Source organism: Apteryx rowi, unplaced genomic scaffold (genome assembly GCF_003343035.1).
Source record: "Apteryx rowi isolate R43461 unplaced genomic scaffold, aptRow1 scaffold_86, whole genome shotgun sequence".
NCBI lineage: Eukaryota > Metazoa > Chordata > Aves > Apterygiformes > Apterygidae > Apteryx > Apteryx rowi.
The window spans coordinates 1,265,824-1,288,906 of NW_020451160.1; the positions used below are offsets into that span (position 1 = coordinate 1,265,824).

Genomic DNA, 23,083 nt, shown 5'->3' on the forward strand with positions numbered 1-23,083 from the left:
AGTTTTGTGCTAACGCTTAGCAGACAGATCCATAGCAAACAAGCATGCAGCCTCATGCCTTTAAGCTACAGATGAGAGGTTTTGCTGGGGTGGTATGGGACTCCACCTGCCATGTATTTTTTTTGAATAATCCAGTGCTCCACTGTCCAATAACTACCTGTTATTAAGACCAGTGTTGCCTGTGACCTGGCTCCCCATGGAAAGGCACTGTAGAGATCAACCTCCTGATGAATCAGCGAGGTTGTTGTTTGATATTGCAGGTTATCTTATTGCCCCGCAGTGTTCTGCTTTGAGGTGACAAAGCATTTCACACGGTCCCTGTTGTAACAACACAGCCTGTTTTGTCAGGCTGCTGTTTCTGCGGTGTTGTGCAATGCCGGTGCTTTGAGGCGGCTCCGTGGTGGGAGACGGGGGCTGGCGTGTGGCAGCCCAAGACTGGGGTCACCACATCATGGCCTGCTCCTGCGGTGGCCTGGTGCGCRGACACCTGCCACCTTGTAAAGGCCTCTGTGCGTGTCTTCTATCCGTGCTCTGAGGCAACAACTGGGCCAGGATTGGCTGGTCACCTCCAGGCATGGCCATGGCTTTGTGGGTGCGGGGTGGTGGCTCATGGAAGGGTGTCCTGGCTGGGTGCTGGTGGCCCTGTGGTTCCTGAGGTGTCGCCCTCATGGGTGTCAGGGCCTGGCGGTGTTGCAGGGGATGGTGTTGGGGTGAGGAGTGGCACAGTGTGGCCCGGGGGGGCAGCCCAGGAAGGCAGGGGCGAGGCGGGGGGTGGCAGCCGCCTGCCTTCCTTGTCGCACCTCTCCTCCCTGAGGGACCCTCAGCCCCCTCACAAGGGAAACGCCACCGGCACTTTTGTCTCGCCTCATGTGCGGCTAAGCCAATCGGAACTCGCCCTAGATGAGCGACAGCCCTCCCGCCAATCATCAACAAAGGGCGCCAGCGCCCCGGCGCAGCCAATCACCACTGAGCAGACGTATTTCTTCACCAATGAGGCTTCACGGATCGGGCAAGGCGGCACGGAATAGAGTGTGAGGCGGGCAAAAGAGCAGAGTGGCGGGTCTCGGACCAATGGGAAGCCGGGATCTGGTTTGAACCGTCCAATGAGTTGCTCACAAAGGGGCGGGCCCTAAAATGCTTATAAAAGGCGTGGCCGGTGCGGGCGGYGGCTGCAGTTGTCACCGGCAGCAGCAGAGGCAGGGCCAGAAGGGGGAGGGTGCTCTGGTCCCGGGACCGTCACTCCCCGCCGGCCTTTAACGGAGCCCTTTCCCCTTCCTCCGTCTCCTCCATCCCTGCCGCCATGACCACCACGACCACCTTCTCGGGCATGGACCCCAGTGGCAGGAACAGCTCCAGGTCCGGCGGGGCGGCACTCGGTGGCCGTTGGGACCGTTGGGGAGGCGGGCGGCGCGCGGCGGGGCCGAGGGTGCTCGCGGCGGGGCTGTCACTGCCCCTCGCCTCAGGCCCCGAGGGCCCAGCGAGGCGCGGAGGGGGTTACCCGGCGCGGCCCTTGGCGTGGCGGAGGGCCTCCCCCCCCCGGGTGCGGGGCGGTACTGGGGGAGCCCGGCTTCCTCACCAGCGCCGGCGGGGTCGGGGCGCCGGCCGGGTTTTGGGGCGCCTTGCTCGCCGTTTCCCGGCCGCGCGGGGCGGGCTGGCAGGAGGCGGAGGCGGGCCGCACCCACCCGGGGGCAGCGGGCTGCCTTTGGGCTCGGCGGGAGTCAGCTGCGCTGCCGGGGGAGGGGCAGGGGGGGGGGAACGACAGGCCGTGTCCTGCCGCAGCTGCCGGGGGGGGTGGCGAGCTGCGGGGGTGGGAGCTCGCTAGACCCACCCCGGGTTGCTCGGGTCTGTGTGTGTGTGTGTGTCTCTGCCTCTTGCTAACAAAGAAGGGAGGCGACTCCCTCCCTCCGTCGCTGCACAGCCACGCAGCCGGATCACAGCCGGGGGGCCTCCGCGCCCCCTTGCCCTGCTCTCCCCTTCTGTCCGCCCCCTTCGCCCGTGTCCGGCTGTTAAGACTTTCTCCCTTGGCTCGGCGGAGCGGTCCCCGAGGCTTTCGCGTACTGGGTGGGGCTGGAGCAGGCTCCATTGTCTCTTCTCCGCGGCCTCGCTACCTGTTAACTTTAACGAGCGGCAGCGGATCCGCTTGCAGGGCGCTCGGCCGTCGGGTCGGGGCTTGACCCAAAAGACGACTGGTCGCGCGTTGCTGTGACTTGGAGGGCGGCTGGCTCTCGCTGTCGTCGGAGGTGTCTGTTTTGTTAAGCTCATTGTGCACTGCTGCTTTAAGTGGATTACCGTCGGCTCGCAGGGAGCATGCTCGGGGCCGGGGGGGCCCTGCCCGGCGCCCAGACCCTGCAGTCCCGCAGCGGAGGGCCTTTTTTTTTGGGGGGGGGGGGGGGGGAAAGCCGGCGAGAGCTGTGAAACCGCTGCAGATCGGGAGTGGGGGGCAGGTGCGAGAGCACAAGGGCGCTGCACTGAGGGAAGCCGCCGGCTATCTAGAAACAAAGAAAACTTGACAAGTACGTTTGGAAGAGATGCCTAGTATTTCTGTCATGCACGGTTCTGGTGAGCGTTGCGGTGGGAATAGCTGGCTTGGAGGGGCTTATGCTCCGCCTCAAGCCCTCGTGTCTTTTTTTTTCAGGGAGATTTTTGTCCTGACAAAGCAGATGCTTCCTGTTTGCTTTTAGCTTTTTTTTAGTTTAGTTTTATTTTATTTTAATCTTTGCAGCAGGAGTGCTTCCTGGATGGAGCTGTGGATGGGTTTTCAGTATATGTCGCTAGGTATCAGGTGCAATTTTAAGAGCAGTTCTTTGCTTGAAGTGTTAACCGTTGCTTCGATGGAAGCACGTTGCAACACCTCMAGCGAGGGAGAGGTTCCTAGTAACATCTGTCAACCTTTAGCTGGGGTTGACCAGAACAATTATTTGTATTTAACAGTATGTGAGTGATAATTTTTTTTTTTTTTGCTTCAGTTGCCTTTTCTCTTAATTTCATTAAGACTATCTATGGAAACCGTTGTGATGTCAAAGTACTGGTTCCACTGCTCTGGTAAAATAAAGGTGATGTAAATTGTGAGAGCAAGCCCTCTTTTGAGCACACTGCCCTTCAAACTAGTAAATGCAACAGATGTGACTAAGAAAATAAGCCTTCTGTAGAAGGATGCTTCCTCTGGGGAAAAATGTAATGGAGTAATTCAACCCCATTGTACCACATCCCTTATTTCAGAAAGGAGGAAAGCAAGTCAGCAAAAATGTTCTAGGATTTTTAAAATGTATTATGCAGACTACTGGGATCCTCCCACTAGCTTCTGAGCATTATAAATTAGATCTTTGGAGAGGAATTTTGTAAGGAAAAGTATTTTGATAGTTAAATAACACTGAACACCCATGTAAAACAACCTTGTGGGTTTTGCTTGCTGCTGTATTTTTTGAGTTTGGCAGGCTAGAAAAGTGTTTTTCTTTAAGGTTTGGTTTTTTTGTGTTTTTTTGTGTTTTTTTTTTTTTTTTTTTTTTTTTTTTTTTTTTTTGGAAAGGGGAGAAAATGTACCCCTTCCCAGCTTGTTTTGGACTCATTTGAAAGCATTGGATGCCTTGAATGCGTGGTTCTGTTGGTATGCTCATATCTCTCTGACAGTTGGGATAGTGCTCATACGGTCTTATGAATTATTATTCTCCTGGCTATTCTCTGGCTTCACCGGCTAACATATCAGCCTTAAAAAGATCTCATGGTTAAGAAAACAAGGTCTGAAGGAATTTACCTTTCAAGAACTTGTTTTGGTGTTGTTTTAGTTGATTTCTGTAGGTTGAAGAGTAACCCATAATATAGCTTGTTAAGTATGAGATAGGCTTCTTTTGTAGCTATCTAATAGATCACTGCTAGATTTATGTTTTATTTCTGGAGCTTTGTACACATGCCTCTCCTTATGAGCTCTAAAACAGCTTAAAGCTGTTTAATTGCACTTTTTAATTTCAGTCCAGTAACGTGCTGCAGACTTGAGGGTTTTTCAGACGAAACAGATCTAGACAGAGGCTGGAGCCCAGACATCAGTGGTGCAACCAGTACTTTGGCTCATAAGCCAAACTTCAGTCTTCACTGCACTGCCAATCTGATGATTAACATTAGCTTTCATACAGCGCTCTCTCGCTCTCTCTCTCTCTTTTTTAGGGCTGTTCATAGTTGGCAAGCTGAATTCTGACATGCCCATATATACTTTTTTTTTTTTTATCAGCATCTGAAGATTAGTAGCAATTCTTTTTGACACTGAGTGAAGGAAAGGCACAAATGGAGCATGAGACTATTTTATTTTTGATAAGTATCATCAAAGAGCATGAAGAGTAGTGGTAATACAGTGTCTGGATTGAATATTGGCAAGCATTTTACTTTTATAGTTCAAATTATGCACTGAAGACATGACATAACTGGTGTTGGTTGTTAAAAGCCAATGCATAATACGGTAGTCTCAGATTGTTTCTGTTTGGGCAGAATTTGGCCCATATGACTGTAGTCTATCTGTTACAAGAGCCAACAACATTCTCTTTGCTTTTTAACCTTGTTTTATATGTTGTTTATATGATACTTGTTAATGGCAATGGTATAACCCTTGAAATACAAAGTGGTAAATCAGAATCTTTCTCTAGAGTACTGCGCCCTCCTGGTGGTGGGTCCAACTTTTCATTGGGTTTTGATGAGCCAAAAGAACAACCCGTGCGAAGGAACAAAATGGCATCCAGTATCTTTGGACCTCCTGAAGAAAACCCACCTTCTTGGGCTAAATCGTCGGGTAAGGATGCGATACTTCATTTCTGTATCTGCTGGCATGCATTAATTCATTTTGGGTATTGGCCTGAAGCTGCTGGAGGCTGAGTATGGAAACCTGAGTTTGGTTCCTACTTGGAAGTTTAGTGCTGTAAATGATGCCTACTTGCAAGGGATTTTTCTCTTTATTGTTTCAAATTACTTCTAGAGTGGTCATTTATTATTATTATTTTTTTTAGTCCAAGTTTTAGACATAGATGTTGCAAATAAATAGCCAAGGGAGTTGTATTTTGGATGCAATCGCTCCAAGGTTATCAAGTTAGAGTAGGGTGAACTTGTCTCCTAGTATGCGGAGTAAGGCTGATTGGTCTTGATTAATCGGAAGTATAGCTGTGTGCTGTACTTGCAGCTGGGATTCAGCTTCCATTTCTGCCGAGCACTTCCAATGTGGCCTTGGGACCCTACCTTCCATCTGTCTAAATGATACCCTCCACCAGATGAGACGCTATTGTAAAACAGTAATTTATGAGTCATTATCTAAAGGCCCAGAACAGGATCTCGGTGTGGTAAGGCTTTAATGCAACAAAAGTGAGACCTTGGCTATTTATGATCTGCTTTCCCAGTAAGTTTATCTTGCAACCTGATTGGAATCCATCTCTGCTTATAGGGGCTAAGCCGGGTGAAGTCAGAGAAGACTGTGAATCATCTGGACCACAAAGAAGAAGCTCAATGGATGCAAACTGCGGAGACTTTGTAGATCCGAAGGTCAGTACCTTAACTATGAAAAGGCTGAAGATGTGTCACTTTCCTCTCTATATGTGATTGCTTAATCACTGGTGTTTGCACAGTTGGAAGCGTGTTGTAGCATTTGAAGCTTTATTGTGCCTTACTCTCAAACCTGTTCTTTTCCTGAAGGTTCCCTCTTCCATATGATGGTCCCATAGCATGTTGGTGAAATGTTGGAGTTTTTTTAAATGAGTGCTTTCTAGAGTTCTTAACTCTTCTTACTGATGGGACAATAATGAAGTGGCATGAAATCTAGCTTTAGTCATATGTGTGTGTCTGGTTTTGGGGTTTTTTTTGTTTGTTTGTTTTTCCAAACAGTAATCACCTACAATTAACTACATGTGGATATGCTAATTTGCAAAAGACTATTGGTTTCACATCCCAACAAGTCTTTACCTCAGTAGCATGAATGCTTATTTTAATTCTGCCACTGCCCTTAGTAATTAACACATCTGATGGTATTATTATGTAAGCTATTTACTTGGTGCCAATATGGAGCATGATTTGTACTGTTAACATGGGTTATGCTTGATGTACAATGAGATTTTGTGGGGGGGAAAAAACAGAATGGAGAGTAGTAATTCTTTATAACACAAGAAAACCTAAAGGGAACCTAAGGAAACCTAAAGCAGGCTGCATTTGCATAAACAAGTTCTAGAGAGAAAAATGAAATCCTGGTGCCTTAAAGCTGTCAAACTTTAGCTTTTCTGAAAAGAACTGGGAAGGTGAATTATTACTCTCAGTGCCTTTTGCCTCATGGATTATAAATAACAAGTTTTGTTTCGAAAATTAGCACCAATCACTACTTTAACCCATTTTGGTATTAATGGACTCTTTGAGCCACAAAATTGTTTTTTTTTGTTGCATGAAATGTCTTGTTTCAATTTAGCAAACATAGCAGTGAGATTAAATTTATAGCTGCTACCACACAATAATAAACTGTTTAGTCTGATTCTATTATCTACTTAATTGTATTAAATACTCTGTGGCCTGCGGTTCTCAGCTTTGCAAACACGATTCTTGTAATGCAGAATACTTTAATTTTATTGCTCAGTAGTTACAGCTATAAACAGCAGAAGCTAGAACTAAGGTACTATAGTCCAGTCTGAGATTTAAGGGAACATATTTACACGAGATTTCTGACTACTGCAGTTCTGTAATACAGTTAACAATGTTAAACCTTTGAAAGTTGATAAAACCTCCATGACAATGAGGAGCCTTGGGTGCTGCTGGAGGACTTTGTGTCTGTGGGTCAGGTAGCAGTCTGTATTTGAACAGATTTAGGTAAAAAATGTTTAGCTGCTTATGTAGTGAAGGAAACTTTATCAGCCATATCGCTGAAAACTGACTTATTTGACAAATGAATTAAAATATCCTGGATAGGACAAATGTTCTTGGCCTTACTTACAGATAAATGTTTGGTGTTGGAAAGAGTTGCTTAGTAGAAAGGAAGGGAAACTAAAATATTTGCAACCATCAGTAGCTTACAGTATAACTTTCTTGCCGCTGCTTCTTGGTGGTTGCAACCTTTTGGTTACTGGTCAGTACTGCCTAATGAAAGATGCTAAATATGATAAAGTGCCCTTGCCCACCGCATCCTTCATAGTGTGGGAATAAGAAGCAAACCAAATGTTGTGGGTAATCTCATGTTGGGATTACTTAAGCAGTACCTTTCTGATTAAACTTTAAAAAATATATATATATATATAATATTATATATATTTTTTATATATATATATATATAGAGAGAGAGAGAGTATGTTCTCTGCTTTACTGTGGGTAAATAATGTTTGATGAAATTAGTCACTCTGTAAGAATTAGTGCTGCCAAACCCATAGTATTAGTCTGCAGAAATATGTGTGCAGAACCCACCATGCTACTCTGATACCTGACCCAAGAGTCTGTTGTTCTGTGACTGTTTCATTTAGTCTGTTGTTCAGAAAGCCCTGCTAGATGGAGCAGTGTGTCTGACCAGCTCTGCCTGTGTCACCACTGCTTGCTTGGTCATAGACTGGAGTATTGAGCACCCTCTCAATGGAGGGGAAAACACATTATGAAGTTTAAGCTATAATGTTTCTCTCTCTCTTCTAGGGAGGAGATGGTGTTGTTGAAACTTCTGGTGAGTAACTCCTTTGGACTGTCTAAAAGCCTTTTGCAGTTATGCTTTTTTTGAAAGAGAAGAGGATCTAGGATAATGGAAATGATCATGTATTAAGAGGGAGATGGCTTGGGGCTGTCCCTTGAATCCTTCAAATCATTAGTGACCTGTCTACTTCAGTGGAAGTGTTAGAATGTGGACATGGAATGAAATGGCAGAATGCCTCTGTCGGTCATCAGGTTAAAAACAAGAACACTCCTGTTCACTTTTTTTTTGCCAGCAGCAGTTGGTGTCAAGATTTTTTTTTTTTTAAGTGCTAGAAAGCAAGGTGGATACCATCTTGCAAAGACTTTGGGTGACTGAAAGATCACTGTGATATTATAGTAGCTTGTAATTAAATAAAACAGTCAACTTCATAGCTTTTAGTATAGCAAGTTACCTCTTTGCTGCTGCCTACTGGTAGGGAAATAATCAAAAACAGCTACTGCATCTGAAAATATCTGCATTAATGAGCTTTTAAGTTCCTGACACTTCTTTTTTATGCTTATTTTAGCCAAGTAAGTGCATGTGCATAATTTCTTAAACAGAGGAACTTCCCCTTAGCACCATGCATGTTACTTTGAAGGTTTTTTTCTAGCTCTGAGGCTGGAAATCTCTCCTTTGTAAGATTCACATAAGAATAGCTTACTTCCCGATGCAAGGAATGTGTTTGTTGACGGAGTACTCTCTTTAGTGCTACTTTCAACACCTATGAGTTGTGGCAGATGACTGAAGCTGTTAGCAGTTCCGTATCCTGAAAGGACTTCTGCTGGGAGAGTGAGAATTTTTCCAGAACACTTTTTAACTACTTCTAAGTGATATGTGTGGCCAAAATAAGTCTTGCTTCTTTAGCAAGCTGTGTCTGTCTGACCTTAATTAGCACTGTAATGTGGGCTTTTAGAGTCTGTGCCTCAGGTAGGAGGATGTGGTTTGACAGTGGAAATAAACTGCTCTGAGGGCTCTGCTCTTGGTACATGTTTACACCAACTCACCATGGGGTCAGATGACAGCCTGCAAGCAGTGGTGTGGCAAGAAGAGATGGGGATTGGAGGAAACAGAAATTGGACTGCCTGGTATAACAATAGCTATTGACTGACACTTTGAGTACAAAATGATATTCCTGACTCCTGGAACAAGTTCTAATTTTCACAGGTAGAGTATTCATTGGCCTTTGGTTTGTTTCTGGTAGGTGACAGTGGAGGAAGTTCTTGTCAAGTAGGAAGTAAATGTATGCTGGGAGGTTGTCTGGAGTTGTGTGCTGCTGTGGCCATGACTGAAAATCACGTTTTTGAAGATGATCAAAATGAAATGAAGATGACAGGCAAATATTTGACTTGTGTACTTCCACTGGTGATACATAGGAAGGAATAGAAAGCTAATAGTTCCTTGAAATGGTGTTTGTGACAGATATCTGAGAATCTTGATGAATTATTAAATTTATTGTTCCTTTTGATAGCTTATATCTTTGCTTAATGGAGCATGGAGTCCTGTTGAGCTGGCTGTGTCATTCCACCACTTTATTCCTGCTGTGTGAAATGGCAGACATGAGTTGGTGAATATTCCACTTGTTGCGCATGTGATTCTTGTACTTGATGTTATATAGCTGTCTCCTGGGTTTCCCTTTTTTTTTTCTTTTTCATAAAAGGGACTGAATATACCTTCAAATAAAAGCTGTTTGCTTACAAGTTCACAGCATAACTAGTCTCCGTAACTAAAAATTGTTTTTCTTCTCAATTTGGCAATGATTTTCTATGTGTAGCTGATTATAAAACTCCCAAGTGTCAAGTGGGTGAAGTGTATTTATTAATCATATCTGTGTAGTGCAAGAAAGCCTGCTCCTTTTGCAGAAGTGTTCTTGCTTCCTATTTGGAAGCTGTGCATCAAGATTTCCAACTGCTTGCTGTATACACACTAACAAATTGACTCAGAAATTATATTCTTTCTGATAAGGAAAAAACTAACTTTTGATCTGATCCTATTGCCTTTATCATTTTAGTTATTAGGTTAGCAAACTGACATAACTTAAGTGGGAAGTACTAATGTGTGCATCAACTGGCTAAATGAGTCTCTAAAATTTGATAGAAACTACTTAAGGAGCCTCCTGTGATAGTAATTCTTGCTTCTGCAGTGATTCGGTGACTGCTGTGTACTTAATGAATGTGACTAGCTGAGGAGAACTAGACAGCGCTTGATGGACTGTTACTAATGACTGCGTTTACACGATAGACAAGATGGTGATGTCTGGCCTTCAGTGGACAGATCATCACCATGAGTACTTCATAGTTCTCATAAACTGTCTGCTTAAAACATGGGACAATAGAGCATTCAGCGCTGTGCATAGTGGGCTTGGCCACAGTTCTGTTTGCTGAGTAAGCAGGCAGTGGTAAGCATGAGTAACAGAAGCTTCGAGCTTACAGACCTTAAAACTCTCTTGTTTGGTGTTCATTTGGGTTAATGATTCCAGTAAAGAGTCTGTATTGTAGATTCTCTCTGATTGCATGGAGACTATAATAAGCTGCTGGGGTGCTATGAGTTTATTATAAACATATGGATACAGGGGATTCAGCGGATGTAATGTGTGTGGTTTTTCAGAGTTTCTGATAAGATTCTACATCAAAGGTTATTAAAGAAACTGAGTTGTTATGAGATTGGAAGAAAGGTGCTCCTGTGGATAGGAAGCAAAGGGTAGGGCTTAGTGATTGCTTCTCAGGTTGGAAAAATGAGACAGGGGAATAGTGCTGGGACTAGTTTTATTCAGTGTCTTCATCTGTGACCTGGAAAAGGTAATGAACAGTGAAATCTCCAATTTTGTTGGTGATACTAAGCTCTTTCAAGTAGCCAAATGTGCTGACGGTGACAGAATCTCCCTGCCAGAAGGACTCTACTAAARGTAGGCAGGCAAAAAGGTGGCAGGATGGACTTTGGTGTAGATAGATGTAAAGTAATTCTTCTAGGGAAAAAATAATCTAAATCACACCAATTTTGTGTTCAGCCTTGTGTAACAGTTAACTCAAAGGTCTTTCCTGAGTCTTATTTCTGAAGGCTGTCCTTCTCCTGAAGTCTTTGGCTCAGCCTTTGGATGCAGCCAGTAAAATGTTGGATGTCATCAGGAAAAGAACTGAATACAACTGAATACATAATTTTGCCTCTATAAATAATAAGCCCACGTTTTGAGTTGTGCATGCAGTTCCTGGAATGGAAAGACCAGAAGGCTGTAGTGGAGGTAAAGAAGGGGCAGAGGAAGGTAATGGAARTGATCAAGGGGATGAAGCAGTTGCCTTAGGAGGAGAGACTAAAATGGCTGGGCCTCTTCAGTTAGAAGAGAAAGCTGGGGGATGGGGTGGGGGGTGGGAATATGGTCATGATTTACAAAATCATGAAGGCTGTGGTAAAGGTGAATGTGGAACTATTTCCCAAATCCTCCAGAACAAGAACTAGCGGTCATTTTGTGAAACTAAGAGATCTGTTAAAAGTAGATGAAGTACTTCTTCATAGAGCTGGTAGTAAGTTTCTGAAACTTGTGGTCACAGGAAGCTGGAGGTAGACAGCATCAGCAGGTATGAAAAGGGATAGAAAAATCCATAAGAGGTAGGCAGGAGGGAGCTTCCTTCAACTAGCGAAGAGATCCTCTCTCTTCCCCCCACCCCATCCCCAATTATCAGGAGGAAACTTAGTGCTTATTTAGGCCTTTGGCTCATAACTGATTGAGGTGATCTCTTAAAAATGTGCTGATGTACTCACTGTGCTCACTAATTAATTATCTATTTGTTAATGAAGTAGATTCATTAGTGATTTGCTGCAGTATCTAAAGTGCTTCCTGTGAAGGATTCCTTCTGTGTCCTGTCTTCACTTGTGGTCTTTTAGAAGTATTTAAAATAGATGAAACTGTCATGTGCTTATCAAGAAATGCAATATTTGAGCCTATCCATGCATGTTAATATGAATATTTCCTTGCCCATGTTCCATCTGAAGCCTCAGAAATGTGTGTCAGATACTCTTCCCTTCAGACTCCAGGTATTAAATTGGGAAAGTGGTTTGAATTTGAGCTCTTGCTTTACAAGTACTGATGCTTCTGTGACTTGGTTTCCAGCACTTGTTTAGACTTGAGTAAAAGTTGTTAGGGTGGTCATATGCTGACTCATAACATATATAAGAGTTAATGGTAGCTGTTTGTCAAAAATAATTTGCTGGTTTCCCCTAATAGTAGCTGAGTGAATGTGACTCTTGAATGCCTGAAACCCAACTGTAAGGCATGACAGTCCATCTGAAAAATACTTCAGACAGCTGGAAATCTGTCATACCAGCAGATTACAACAACACTTTGAATGTGTCTGTAAGCCTGGAGAACGATTTAAAGGAGTTGATCTTCTGTCTAAGCCAGTGAAACCTCTGGCTTTCATCATCCATATCCAACACCTTAAAAGCTTCTTTTCTTCTAGAAAACACTGAGGCTGATGTAGAAGCTGCCCCAGGTCAGAATGAAGAAAAATCCCTGCCTGCTGCACCTGTTCCTAGCCCAGTAGCACCAGCACCTGCACCATCCAGGAGAAATCCACCCGGTGGCAAGTCCAGCCTAGTCCTCGGTTAAACCTTTCCCTTCCTGACTGTTTTGAACTCGTGTCTGTTTCTTTTCCCCATGCTTGTGAACTGCACAACTTGAGCCTGACTGTACATCTCGAATTTCTTTCATTAAAAAGAAGCACTTTATGTACTCCATCTTTTTTTAAGATCAAGGTTTTTTCCACTTCTGTCCTGTGTTCCCCCAGATCTACTGGAAGTGACATGAGTGTTTTCTAGTGATAGACTTGAGGGAAAGCTTTATGAGGTATAGTAATGTATTTCAAAGGAGAGTAGATTGGTTCTAAGTGTGCTTAGAGGGTTTTTGTACTGAGATTTTTAGAACCCCTTAGCTTTACAAGGGTCTAGAATCCTGGTTAAACAGGCCAGCAAACAATCAGCAAGAGCAGTCCCTTCTTCCACATGGGAGAACTGGTGATCCAAAAGACTTCACTGACTTCCTGTGGTAAATGCCTTGAGCCCTGCTGTGCCATATAAAGCATAAAGTGATTAGTGTACACCATGCTGCCTTTAACAAGAAATATCTTGATATTGGACTACTATGAAGCAGGGTATGTGCCAAATAGAGGGCTGATGACCAGAGCCGCCTGTCCTAATGCTAGGAGGGGATTTGGGTATACAGCAGACTTTATTCAGTAAAGGTGGAGCGAATCAGATAGATAAATAAAAGTTACAGGGCATTTTTTTTACAACTGACTCAATGCTGTGCATGATCATGCTGGTGCTTGACCATGAGGTGAAAATCTCATCCTTTAAAATGTGTGTTGTAATTTCACAAAGCTGGACTGTTGCTTAAAAGTAAATAATATAGAAATTTTGAAGCAGTGTTTCCTGTGTGGGTTTTATTTCATGGATTTGGTTTAGCTTTGTTCTCACTTGTCCTTGTCTCAGCCTACCTGCCTTAGCCTACTATAGGTGGAATGTAGCAAAAAGTGGGAGCTCTTGTACCTGACTTGAGGGCACCATCACACGCTATCTTCCTTTGAAGAAGAAAGTGTCTGACTTCTTCATTTTTATCTTCTAGAACAGAAATGCATAGAACATGAATTCAAGTGTTTTACTCAACATTTTTTCCCCTCAAGAAAATGGAGGAAATGGAAGTTTCTTCTCCTCACAGAAATAAATTAGACCCTAACAGAAGAGGGCGGTGGAACGGAGACCAAGCCTACTGTACTAGAGGGGGATCTGCTGCATGTCAAACCAAAGCACTTGGATTTATACAGAACTTGTGTGTCTGCCAGAGAGACTGTGCAGTCTTTGCCCCCAAAGAACAGTACCTAAAAATACTCTGGCTTTCYAAATAAGTTTTGGAGAAGCCCTAGCCCTAGGTGTTTAACCTGTAAAACTGGATTTGCTCTAGCATGCCCTTCCTCTCCTACAGCTGGGGCTGTTGTTCCTTGTAGCTGATACTAAATGCTCTATGGCTCCTGGGTGCATGTAAATAATGCCTACCTGTTTTCTGGCCTAGGAGGAAAGAAATAAAACTGTATTTCCTTTGCAAGTCCCACAACCAGTGGAACTTGTTAATGCTCCTTTGCAGTTAGTGAGACGTTGGAGGAGCTAAGCTATCTTTCCATCAGCTGTTGTCTTGATTGGAGCGCCAGGTCGCATCGCAACCACAACTAAGATTCATTACGAAGTTGCCCGAGAAGGATAAAGAGGCGTTTGCTCGCCAAGGCGTAGAGGCAGTGAAGGGTACGGCCCGGTCCCGCGTTCCCCTGCGGAGGCCGGGGAGGGGACGGGTCCTGGGCGCGCCCCCTGCTTGCGCTCTCATGCATATTCGGGCGGCGGAGGCCCGCCCTCCGCCTGCGGGCATCGGGGAGCCGCGGGGAGCCGGGGCAGCGCTGCGGCGGGTGGCTCGGCTCGGCTTGGCCCGGCTCGGCTCGGCCCGGCACGGCCCGGCCCGCAGCATGGGCAGCGCGGCCGGCCCCCTGCGCGTCCTGGTGGACATGGACGGCGTCCTGGCCGACTTCGAGGGCGCGGTGCTGCGGGGCTTCCTCTCGCGCTTCCCCGGGGAGCCTCGCGTGGAGCTGGCGGAGCGGAGGGGCTTCTCGGTGTGGGAGCAGTACCGCTGCCTGCGGCGGGACCTGGCGGTGAGCGCGGCCGCGGCGCCGCTTTGTCGCCGCTCGCCACGTGCGTGGCGCAGCGAAAGGGAAAGTCCGCGTTCAAACGGGGGGGGGGGGAAGTTTAGCACGAGCAGGAAAGGACTGCAGTGTGGCTGGAAAATGGAGGGTTTGCGCCCTGCGGGAAAAGCTCTCCCTCCCTCCGGGCGTGCGAAGAGATTCTCTTCTTCTGCAAATCGGGGCGATTTTTTTCTTTTTTCAGGCACACTACAAAGAGTTGTTTCATGCTAATAGTCTTAATTTGTATACTAATAATTAGTGACTTCTTCCAGGAGGATTGCCAGCCCTTTACAGAGAGACATGCGTGTGGGAATGAGTGGTTCTGTCGTAGAAATAACTGGATGAAACTGTTCACAGAACAATGTTTAGCTTGTTCATTACCTGCTCGTGAACTGTTCTCGCTATGCGGCAGTAGTAATAACTCACCTAAAGCTCTGAGCACTCTGCAAATGTTAATATGTCTCCCTAGCAGGGCAAGAAATATAGATATTATATATGGGTTTTATACAGCTAATAAAAGTCCCTATCTATGTCATTCCCTCTGTATGCGCTGAGAAGCAGAGTGCACTGTAGGGAAGTGAACTGGGACAATGTTATAAAAGGCTTGTGGTATACCCCACATCTGTGCAAATTGTTGCTGGTTTTTAACCACCATAATGTTTGATAATGACTGAATGGATAGCAGGGTCAGTTTTAAGGCACAATTAAAAATAGTGGCAATCTACAGAGTTCACCCTTCCTTCCTGCTACCACAAAACAATCAATAGTCTGTTAGAAAACAATGAATGCTGATCCAGACTCTCATATACTTTCCTGAGAAGTTCATTGCTGATTTTAAGATACTGGACTGAGCCTATAATTCTTTTATTGCTAAGAAGTGACTATTCACATCCATTTCTCTCCTGTTCCATAGCTAGGAATGGACTTCTGCAACAGTGTCACTTCCTATAACTTACTAATTATACTTTGTTAGTGCTTGGCAGCTGCCTCTTGAAACTTTAACTATTACTTGCTTTCTGTTTTTTTTCTTTTCTATTAACATAAGTTGATGATTACTAATTTCACATTGTAAATCCTTAGACATTTTATTTAAAAAGAATTGTATTTAAGACTTTCTCTACTGTGCTTGCCTATCTGATCTCCTGTGTGTCTAGCAGTTTTGTTGATAGGGATTCTTGCCTTATCTAACAAGCATTTATAATGTAATATCTGGGCCCAGTCAGTTACAAAAAAAGGACTCAACATCTCTGGCAGTGGCAAGAATTTCTAAAATTATTGTACGTATTGAAAACAGGAAAGCTTAGGTAAGGATGCAAGTTCTCTAGCTTCACATTTAAGTTATCTCACTGATGGAAGTTTTAAGGGCAGATGTTCCAGTAAGTTTTCTTGCAGCTTTCTCTGAAGTCAGAAAATTAGGCTAAATGAACTGCAGGGCTGATTTGATCTGGTAGCCCTTGTATTCATACAGCTGGCTTCCTGAGGCAACCTCAACATAAGGATAGTGGCTTGGCTAGGCCATGGGGAATTAGCAGGTGGTTCCTCCAAGGTATGACTGAGGTAAGAGAGCAGAGCAAGGGCGGGATGAGAATGAGGAAGAAAATTTTTAYTTCCTTTTTCTATATGCTTCTTTTGGAGAACTGGCTTCTGGTTTTGYGACTGTCAAATCAAATTTCTTTTTCCAGCAAAGCCAGACTTTTGTGTAACATGGTGGAAAGTTGCCAGTTTCTGCTGTCTTTCTCTAGAATAAAAGAGCTTTCAGACGTAAGCCCTGATTCTGTAATTAAATCTCCTCGGAAAGAGCTCCAGGGAATTGTGGCTGAGATCCGTGAGGCTTTGCATGGAAACAGGTCTGGATAGATCTGATTGCTGTGCCTTCACCTGGACTCCTTAACCTCTTCTGATCTGCATGTGGAATCAGGCAATGCTTCTAAATTTCTGTCTGATGATACATGAGTATTTGTGGCTTTTGACAGCTGAGCGACTGGGCTCCATGATCTGGGACACTCATTTAATGCTGAGAGCTTCTCATTGCTGCTTAATTGAAATGTTTATRTTCATGTTCCACTGGTGATATAGAGCAAGGAGATCATCAGCTGGGCTATAAAAGCAGTCTTGTACAGTTTCTAAGCAAAGGCCACCAGCCTGCCTTTGAAGAATACTTACCAAGAACTAAGTTTTCCAAACTGTTTGGTGGCATGGGAACATAAGTCTTTAACGCTTGTGGAAAAATGCTAGCTTGACATCTCTGAAGTTCACTGTATGACCCCAGGAAAGGTAAGATTCAAACGTCTTAGGATAGAAGAGATATTGGAAGCTTAACCTTTCTGCCTGAGACTGAACCCTAGTCCTGGGAGTGCACTCAGCCCTTAATGCTGCTGGGATGGCTGCTGCTGCTGAGGGTGCGTTGTTGTGATGGATCGTGTGATAAAAAGAGCTGTCTGCTATGACCTGCACTGAAATGCTGTGATTTAACACAGGCCACTGAAAAGTCACTGGTTAGCAATTTTTTAAATTAACTGAACAGAGTTGGATTCAAACCAATGAACTTCCTAATAATAAAAGGTGCAAGAATGTCTTTTTGGTATATTAAAAGAATGAGGACTAGAAGCACAGTGCTGTCTAGAAGCACAGGAATTGCCTGGAAATACTGTTTTTCATTTTAGAGATTGAAGGTGCCTCTATATTGTATAATATTAAATTCCTTTTGTTTATCTTGTTGCTCTATTTTTGGCCACTTTAGCCTAGAAGAACATTGCTTCTCCAGAAATCTTGTTTCTCTTCTACTTAGGCTCACTTAAATGATTATAGCTTTAGAAATAACCTCCTTTCCCACTTGTTTGTCATTAGTGACTTGTCTGATTTATGTTGCATCCCACATGCATGCATCAGAGGCGGGTTTATCATCGAGGGCAAGTGGAGAGGGAGAAAAGGGACAAAGCTGTAGTCCCTTTAACTACAGCGTGAAGTCTGCTGTGTGCTCTGGGTCAGATGATGGGAGCGGTAGGTGGGATGCCCACTGCTCTAGCCTCACCCACCAGTGTCACAGCCGAACCCGGCCCCGCTTAGGCTCACGGTGGACACAGTTCAGTTCACGAAGACAAAGGTTCTTGGGGAAGCAGAGGCATCTACCTTTGCATTTCCTGCCACGATGTTAAACTCTTTCAAAGTAGACTGTACTGACACATTACTGCACAGGAGCAGCAGGATTTAGGGATTTATCAGGGATGAGTGGATAGACGCAGGCACTGATAAATCCCTAAACCATAAGCAAATTTCAGTCAAATGTGAGAGAGGAGCAGAAGCTTCAAACTTATTTGTTCCTAGGATTTTCATGAGAGTTAGTAGAGAGGGACCTGTAGACATCAGCAAGTTGAACTATGAAATGAGGCTGCATTTGTGATGCTGCTTGTGGACTGCTTGTAGATACATAGCCAGGACCAGGTTCAGATCTGCCTCCTCACTCTGAACAGCCCATCAGATAGTAACTTCTCATTATTATGTGCCTTAGCTGGATTTATCCCAGAAACCTAAAGGTGAGAAATATTATAATCAACTATTGATACCAAGCATCATCTCTGTCTGTCTGTCTCTCTAAAATGCTGGCATTTGAAGGCTGTTATACAYACTGGGTAACTGRACAACTGTTGTGCACAGAGCTCCGATAAAAGCATGTGCAYGGTTAATTCTCCTTATGTCTCTTGCAGGATAAGGTAGCCAGTATATATGAGTCACCTGGCTTCTTTCTAGGCTTGGATCCAATTCCAGGAGCCATTGAAGCTATGCAGGAGATGATCCTTATGCAGGAGTAAGGACACTTTGTGTTATGCAGCCTTTTTATGTTATCTCACGCACTTTCCCCTGACTGCTAATGAGGGCTGTTTCTTTTCAGCACTGAGGTCTTTATTTGCACAAGTCCTCTCCGGAAATATGAGCACTGCATCCTGGAAAAGGTGGGAGAGAATTTATTTTACTTGTTTAATGCTGCTTTTGCAAGGCCTTGCTATTTCATACCACCCAAGTCAAAACTATTCATTTATAAAGATAGTGGTAGCCTGCTAAGACTGCCAGGCTGGATGTCTCCAAGTGGCAGCTGCTCAAACACAACGTAAAAGTGTGGGACTTGGAATCCCGGAGTGCCACGTGATGCCACGTTTCACGCAACATGCCAACCCTGTTGCAAGGCATCCGAGCCCTGTGGTGCTGGAGCTGGAGTGTAACACTTCTCCTCCAGCTGCCTGTATCATCAGGTGACAGTAAAAGAGCTGTTGCAATATGGTCAGATAAGGTAAGCTTAACTTTCAGCATGTCCCAAAGGCAATGGGAAATTCCCAGGGAATTTCACATTGGAGAATCCTCAATTTGGAAAACCTTACTCTCTCCAAATCTGGAGAGCGAGATGAAAGCTAACCTGACAGATGCCAATACCGAGTAAGAGGAGGCTGCCATCGGAATTATTCTTGCCTTCCACTGGTGCAAGAAAAAAGGAGGGGACGTTAAGCACTTGAATGACTTCTAAATAGATGAGCACAATCTGTGTGTTCCTGGCAAGCTGCCACCGCAGCGCTCAAACTGGACAGTGGTTAGGCACGGCAGATGCAGTGCTGACAGAAGACTATTAAAACCACAGGTCAAATCAGTGTCCTGGGCCATAGCCAGACTGCAGGGCAGCGAGGTGTAGACACAGACTTGGGTTTGCAGGGGAGAAAATTGCTATGCTATGGCTGATCTGACTTTTTTAATGGGCGATATGAAAGTGGTCCGGTAGAATTTTCTATCTTATTTCTTGCCTCCACAGTATAAATGGGTAGAAAAACATTTGGGTCCTGAGTTTGTGGAGCGGATTATTCTAACCCGGGATAAGACCATTGTATCTGCTGACTTGCTGTTTGATGACAAGGATACCATCAGAGGTTTGAAAAGCTTTTGCATCACTTTGTTAGTTGGGGAGGAAAAAGCCAGCTAACTCCAGCTTTCCTCCCTTGCTCTCCTCAGGTGTGGAGCTGAACCCCAGCTGGGAGCACATCCTGTTTACCTGCTGCCACAACAAGCACATCCAGCTGAAGCCACCCCGCAGGCGGCTGCTGTCCTGGGCTGATGACTGGAGGGCAATYGTGGAAAGCAAACGCAGGAAGTAATGCAAAAATGGGGTGCTGTGCTCTTCCCTTTGCCAGGGGAACACCCAGGTCATCAGCTGGCAGGGAAATCCATCCCCAGGAAGCAGAAAGCACTCTGACCTGGGCAGAGGTGCTCCTGGGGATCAGTTAGACTATGAGAAATGACCCACACTTGTTGTAAGACATACTGCAGGGCTGACTCCTCTCCAGGTTTCTGGAAAGTTGCTCTGTATTAAATTAGTTAATCTCTGTGTAGTTGTTTCTGGTGTTTGATCGGTGTAGCTGAATAGAAACTATAAAAGACAATTGTTTGGGGTTTTTTTTTAAGCTCACTCCCACATCTTGAGCTCATTGGGAGTGTAGGGGGAGGACAGAAAGGAGAAAAAAAAGAAGTAAGGCTATGAAACGTGAGCAGACACAGTGTGTGCGTCTGCTGCAGAGCTCTGCGGTCAACAGCCAAACGTTTTAAATTTTATGTATTTAGTCACCTTGGCTTTTGGGTTGCTTTTTGCATCATTGGCTGATAATGAAAGGAGGCCAAGCTGGCTTCAGTTTCTTGCCCACGTGCATTACTGAGAGTGGGTGAAGGCTGGGTTGCAAGTGCTGTAGAAAAATATTTATGTGCTTATACAAAACTGTTTACACAGCATTTAAGTTAATGTTTTATTAGGAGTAGGTTTTACAAGACAGCTGTTCTTGTGAGCCAGACTGCCATGAGCCTTTTTTTTTTTTTAAAATCTTCACCTTTTTCACCAGTGATAATGAAAGAAATATAATTTTCCACTTCCTCATATCTAGCACAGCTATGACCTGTCCTGTATAGTGATTAACTAGCCAGGAGCCTATGGCATGATGATAGGATGCCATACTTAGTACCAAAGGGATATAATAAGCCTGCAAGTTGCAGGGGCAGGGAAACGCCTTCTTTCTTCTGCAGGAGGAATAAAGTTTATGTGACACTTCAGGATCATATAAAACCAGCCAGGAACTGGAAGGGATGTAAGTGGCCCAATAACATGAGCAGAAGAGGCTAATTGCTGGGAAGGGTTATCTTTGCAAGCTGGGTGCTGGGCCGTACTCATCAGCCCGCTCTCCAACAGCCATGACCTGTTTTATTATTATTATTATTTTTTAGTTTCATGTCAAGCCTGATTCACATTGTAGCATTGTTCCTTCCTCTGTATTAATATTAAAACCCAGCGCTGGTCTGACCATCTTCCCTGTTTAAAGTTGCTCTCACCACACTCTCGACCTGCTGAGCAGAACTTGGAAGGCTGGGAAGCTAAGAGGGAGGCCTCCCTTGTTAGAGCTCCAAGTCGCTCTGGGCAGCCTCAGTCCTTCGGGAGAGGAATCCCCACTGCTGTGTGTTTGCTTAGATTCCTGGCCTCTTCCACTTGGAGAGGGGTGCAGTAATCCTCAAGGAAGACCGTTGCCAGATTGCTTAGCCTTCTGCTGGCTGAGAGAGAGAAGCGAAGCATGCACTCCACCACGGGGAGGGCCGTGGTCTGCTGGCGCGACTGCGGTGTCGTCAGGTACATCAGCGTCGTGACTGCCGACATCACTGTCTCCTCGTTGGAGCTGGACAGGCAGTTTATTACGGGCTCTACCCCGTTTGCCTCCAAGATGTAGTCTTTGTTAGTTTTATCCAGGCACAGGTTACAAAGACCACCTGAAGCACAGCAAGAGAATGTCTGATTAATGCAAGACATTCTTCTCTCCACCCCCTCACCTTTTTCAAACAAAGATTTAAGTCTGCTGTTACAATTAGGATCTTTTACTCTTTCTTACAGTTGAAACTACCACAATTAAATCTTTGTAATGCACCTACTTGGTACACATCTCATTTCCTCCTGTTTTGTTTAAACAATTGTGCATGTCATTCTGGAATAATCAAGTGGCAACAGCCTGACTGTACTCCACAGCTTTATATTTATTGATACCAGTACAATTTTGGTCCTGAACAATGCTAGACACTCAGTACACTTCTGAGTTGTCCTCATGTGACCTCATCTTTCCTTCTTTTTATAAAGTGACACACAAAAATATTTTTCCAGAGCAGTAAGAGGTAAACATGCTAAACCTTAAAGATGTTGAGAATTACAAGATGGGATTTTAAATAACCTCTTTTTTCCAAACTCAGTGTGGTAATGGAAAAAATGGAAATGCAATTGTGCAATGATGCTGATTTTGCTGATCCCTGTTTTCCAATACAGAAATAAGCATCCAGACTGGCTGTGAGAATTGGTTGGAAAACTGTTAACTGCTCCTGTGCTACATTTTCTCAATTCTTTCTGGAGATTTTCCACCAGAACACTTCTTCTCCAGTATGGCATTAGAGGGCACTGTGCTTCTGGATGTAATGTCTTCCATAGAATGAAAAATATCTTTATCACTTGATCCTAAATGTGGTTACAATCCAGCAGTTTATGGCAGATGTTTTAGAAAAACAGAGAACAGAGCTACTAATATTAGCCAAGAGGCTGACAATATTAGTACTTGAAACTTTAAGGTGCAGACATAACCTGGTGTAGCTCAGTCAACAAACCTCAGAAATCAAATGTATTTAATATCATCTCATGGAATCACTCCCAATTAGGATCCGGCCCCTTTGTGTTTATTTAGAGCATGATGAATCACTGCAAGGCGATTCCTCAGAGGGTTTATTAAATTATTTGGAACAAGCAGTCTAGCAGACTGGCTGTCAGCACTAGGATGGGAATGCTGGATCTGTGCGTTACACCGGGCAAAAGCTTACTAGGAGACATTTGGGTAAGAAGTCATTCAGCTAGTGTCTTCTTCTAGTATTGAAAAGAAATTGTTTTACAGAAGATCTTTTTTTAAGAACCGCGACTACACTAAAATGTCGGGGAGAGGCTGCCATTCATTTCCCCCCTCAACAAGGGCCTATGGCTGCTGCGCCCCAAGCAGCGCGGCCGGTACCTGCCGCGGCCCTGCGCGAACGGCGGAGGGCGCGGAGCGGCGGGGCCCTGCCCTTACCGATCGCGAACTCCACCAGGGCCTCGCTGTCCTCGGTGAGCGCATCCAGGAAGAGGTCCAGCACCTGCAGCTGCCGCAGGTGCCCGTAGTTGCGGGGGTCGTAGGCGAAGTTGGCCAGGTTGGCCAGGACCTGCTCCTTGGCGTCTGCGGGGCAGAAGCGGCGGGTGAGCGCGGGAGGAGCCGGGCAGCAGGAACCGAGCGAGCCGCCTCCCCCCCCGCCGCCGCCGCCCCCCGAGGAGGGAAGGGGAGGGGAGGGGGTCACCTGGGCTGTCGGTCGCCTGGAACTCGGTGACCAGCGCCTGCAGGTACTCCAGCCGGCCCAGCTCCATGCCGGCAGGCGGCCGCCGGCCAGGAGCCCGCCGCGCCGCGCACCGCCCTCAGCCCCACCGCCCGCCTTGGGGCGGCTCCTGCCCGGCCCCGCGCAACATGGCCGCCGCCCCGCCCTGCCTTCCCCCCCGCATCGGGCGGGGCGAAGGGGTCGCCTCCGCCTGCCGCCCCTGGAGGGAGGAAGGGAGGGCAGCAGGCCGGGCCGCGCCGCCTGCCCCGGCAGCGGGGAGCGAAGCGAGGCGGGAGGGAGGGGAGCAGCGCGGCCTGGCCCA

General features: G+C 45.5%; 3 protein-coding genes across 13 annotated transcripts in view; 2 read left to right on the forward strand and 1 right to left on the reverse strand.

The window, feature by feature from the left end:
* The first annotated feature begins 1,145 nt into the window (after positions 1-1,145).
* On the forward strand, positions 1,146-13,074 carry JPT1 (Jupiter microtubule associated homolog 1). Of its 3 annotated transcripts, none has more exons than XM_026090465.1 (5): positions 1,146-1,356; positions 4,632-4,774; positions 5,417-5,514; positions 7,627-7,654; positions 12,097-13,074. In XM_026090465.1, exons 1-5 carry the CDS (start codon positions 1,301-1,303, stop codon positions 12,258-12,260), a joined length of 489 nt encoding a protein of 162 aa, XP_025946250.1. In that variant the 5' UTR covers positions 1,146-1,300; the 3' UTR covers positions 12,261-13,074. The 3 variants fall into 3 exon arrangements, with proteins under 3 accessions (XP_025946250.1, XP_025946251.1, XP_025946249.1); XM_026090466.1 differs by having other exon boundaries at positions 12,112-13,074; XM_026090464.1 differs by lacking the exon at positions 12,097-13,074 and adding an exon at positions 8,862-9,084.
* A 1,064-nt stretch (positions 13,075-14,138) lies between these two features.
* The window catches only part of NT5C (5', 3'-nucleotidase, cytosolic), a 21,722-nt gene continuing 12,777 nt past the window's right edge, over positions 14,139-23,083 (forward strand). For all 9 annotated transcript variants that reach the window (XM_026090454.1, XM_026090453.1, XM_026090452.1 and 6 more), the window contains exons 1-5: positions 14,139-14,343; positions 18,078-18,178; positions 18,263-18,323; positions 19,169-19,283; positions 19,366-19,504. In XM_026090454.1, the coding sequence (XP_025946239.1) occupies positions 14,161-14,343; positions 18,078-18,178; positions 18,263-18,323; positions 19,169-19,283; positions 19,366-19,504 (599 nt within the window). In that variant the 5' untranslated portion in view covers positions 14,139-14,160. The remainder of the gene's footprint in view (positions 14,344-18,077; positions 18,179-18,262; positions 18,324-19,168; positions 19,284-19,365; positions 19,505-23,083) is intronic.
* ARMC7 (armadillo repeat containing 7) lies at positions 20,124-23,041 on the reverse strand. Its single transcript, XM_026090463.1, has 3 exons — positions 22,747-23,041; positions 22,485-22,628; positions 20,124-21,156 (listed from the first exon to the last, which is right to left on the reverse strand). The coding sequence occupies exons 1-3, from the start codon at positions 22,811-22,813 to the stop codon at positions 20,819-20,821; spliced, it is 549 nt and encodes a 182-aa protein (XP_025946248.1). The 5' UTR covers positions 22,814-23,041; the 3' UTR covers positions 20,124-20,818.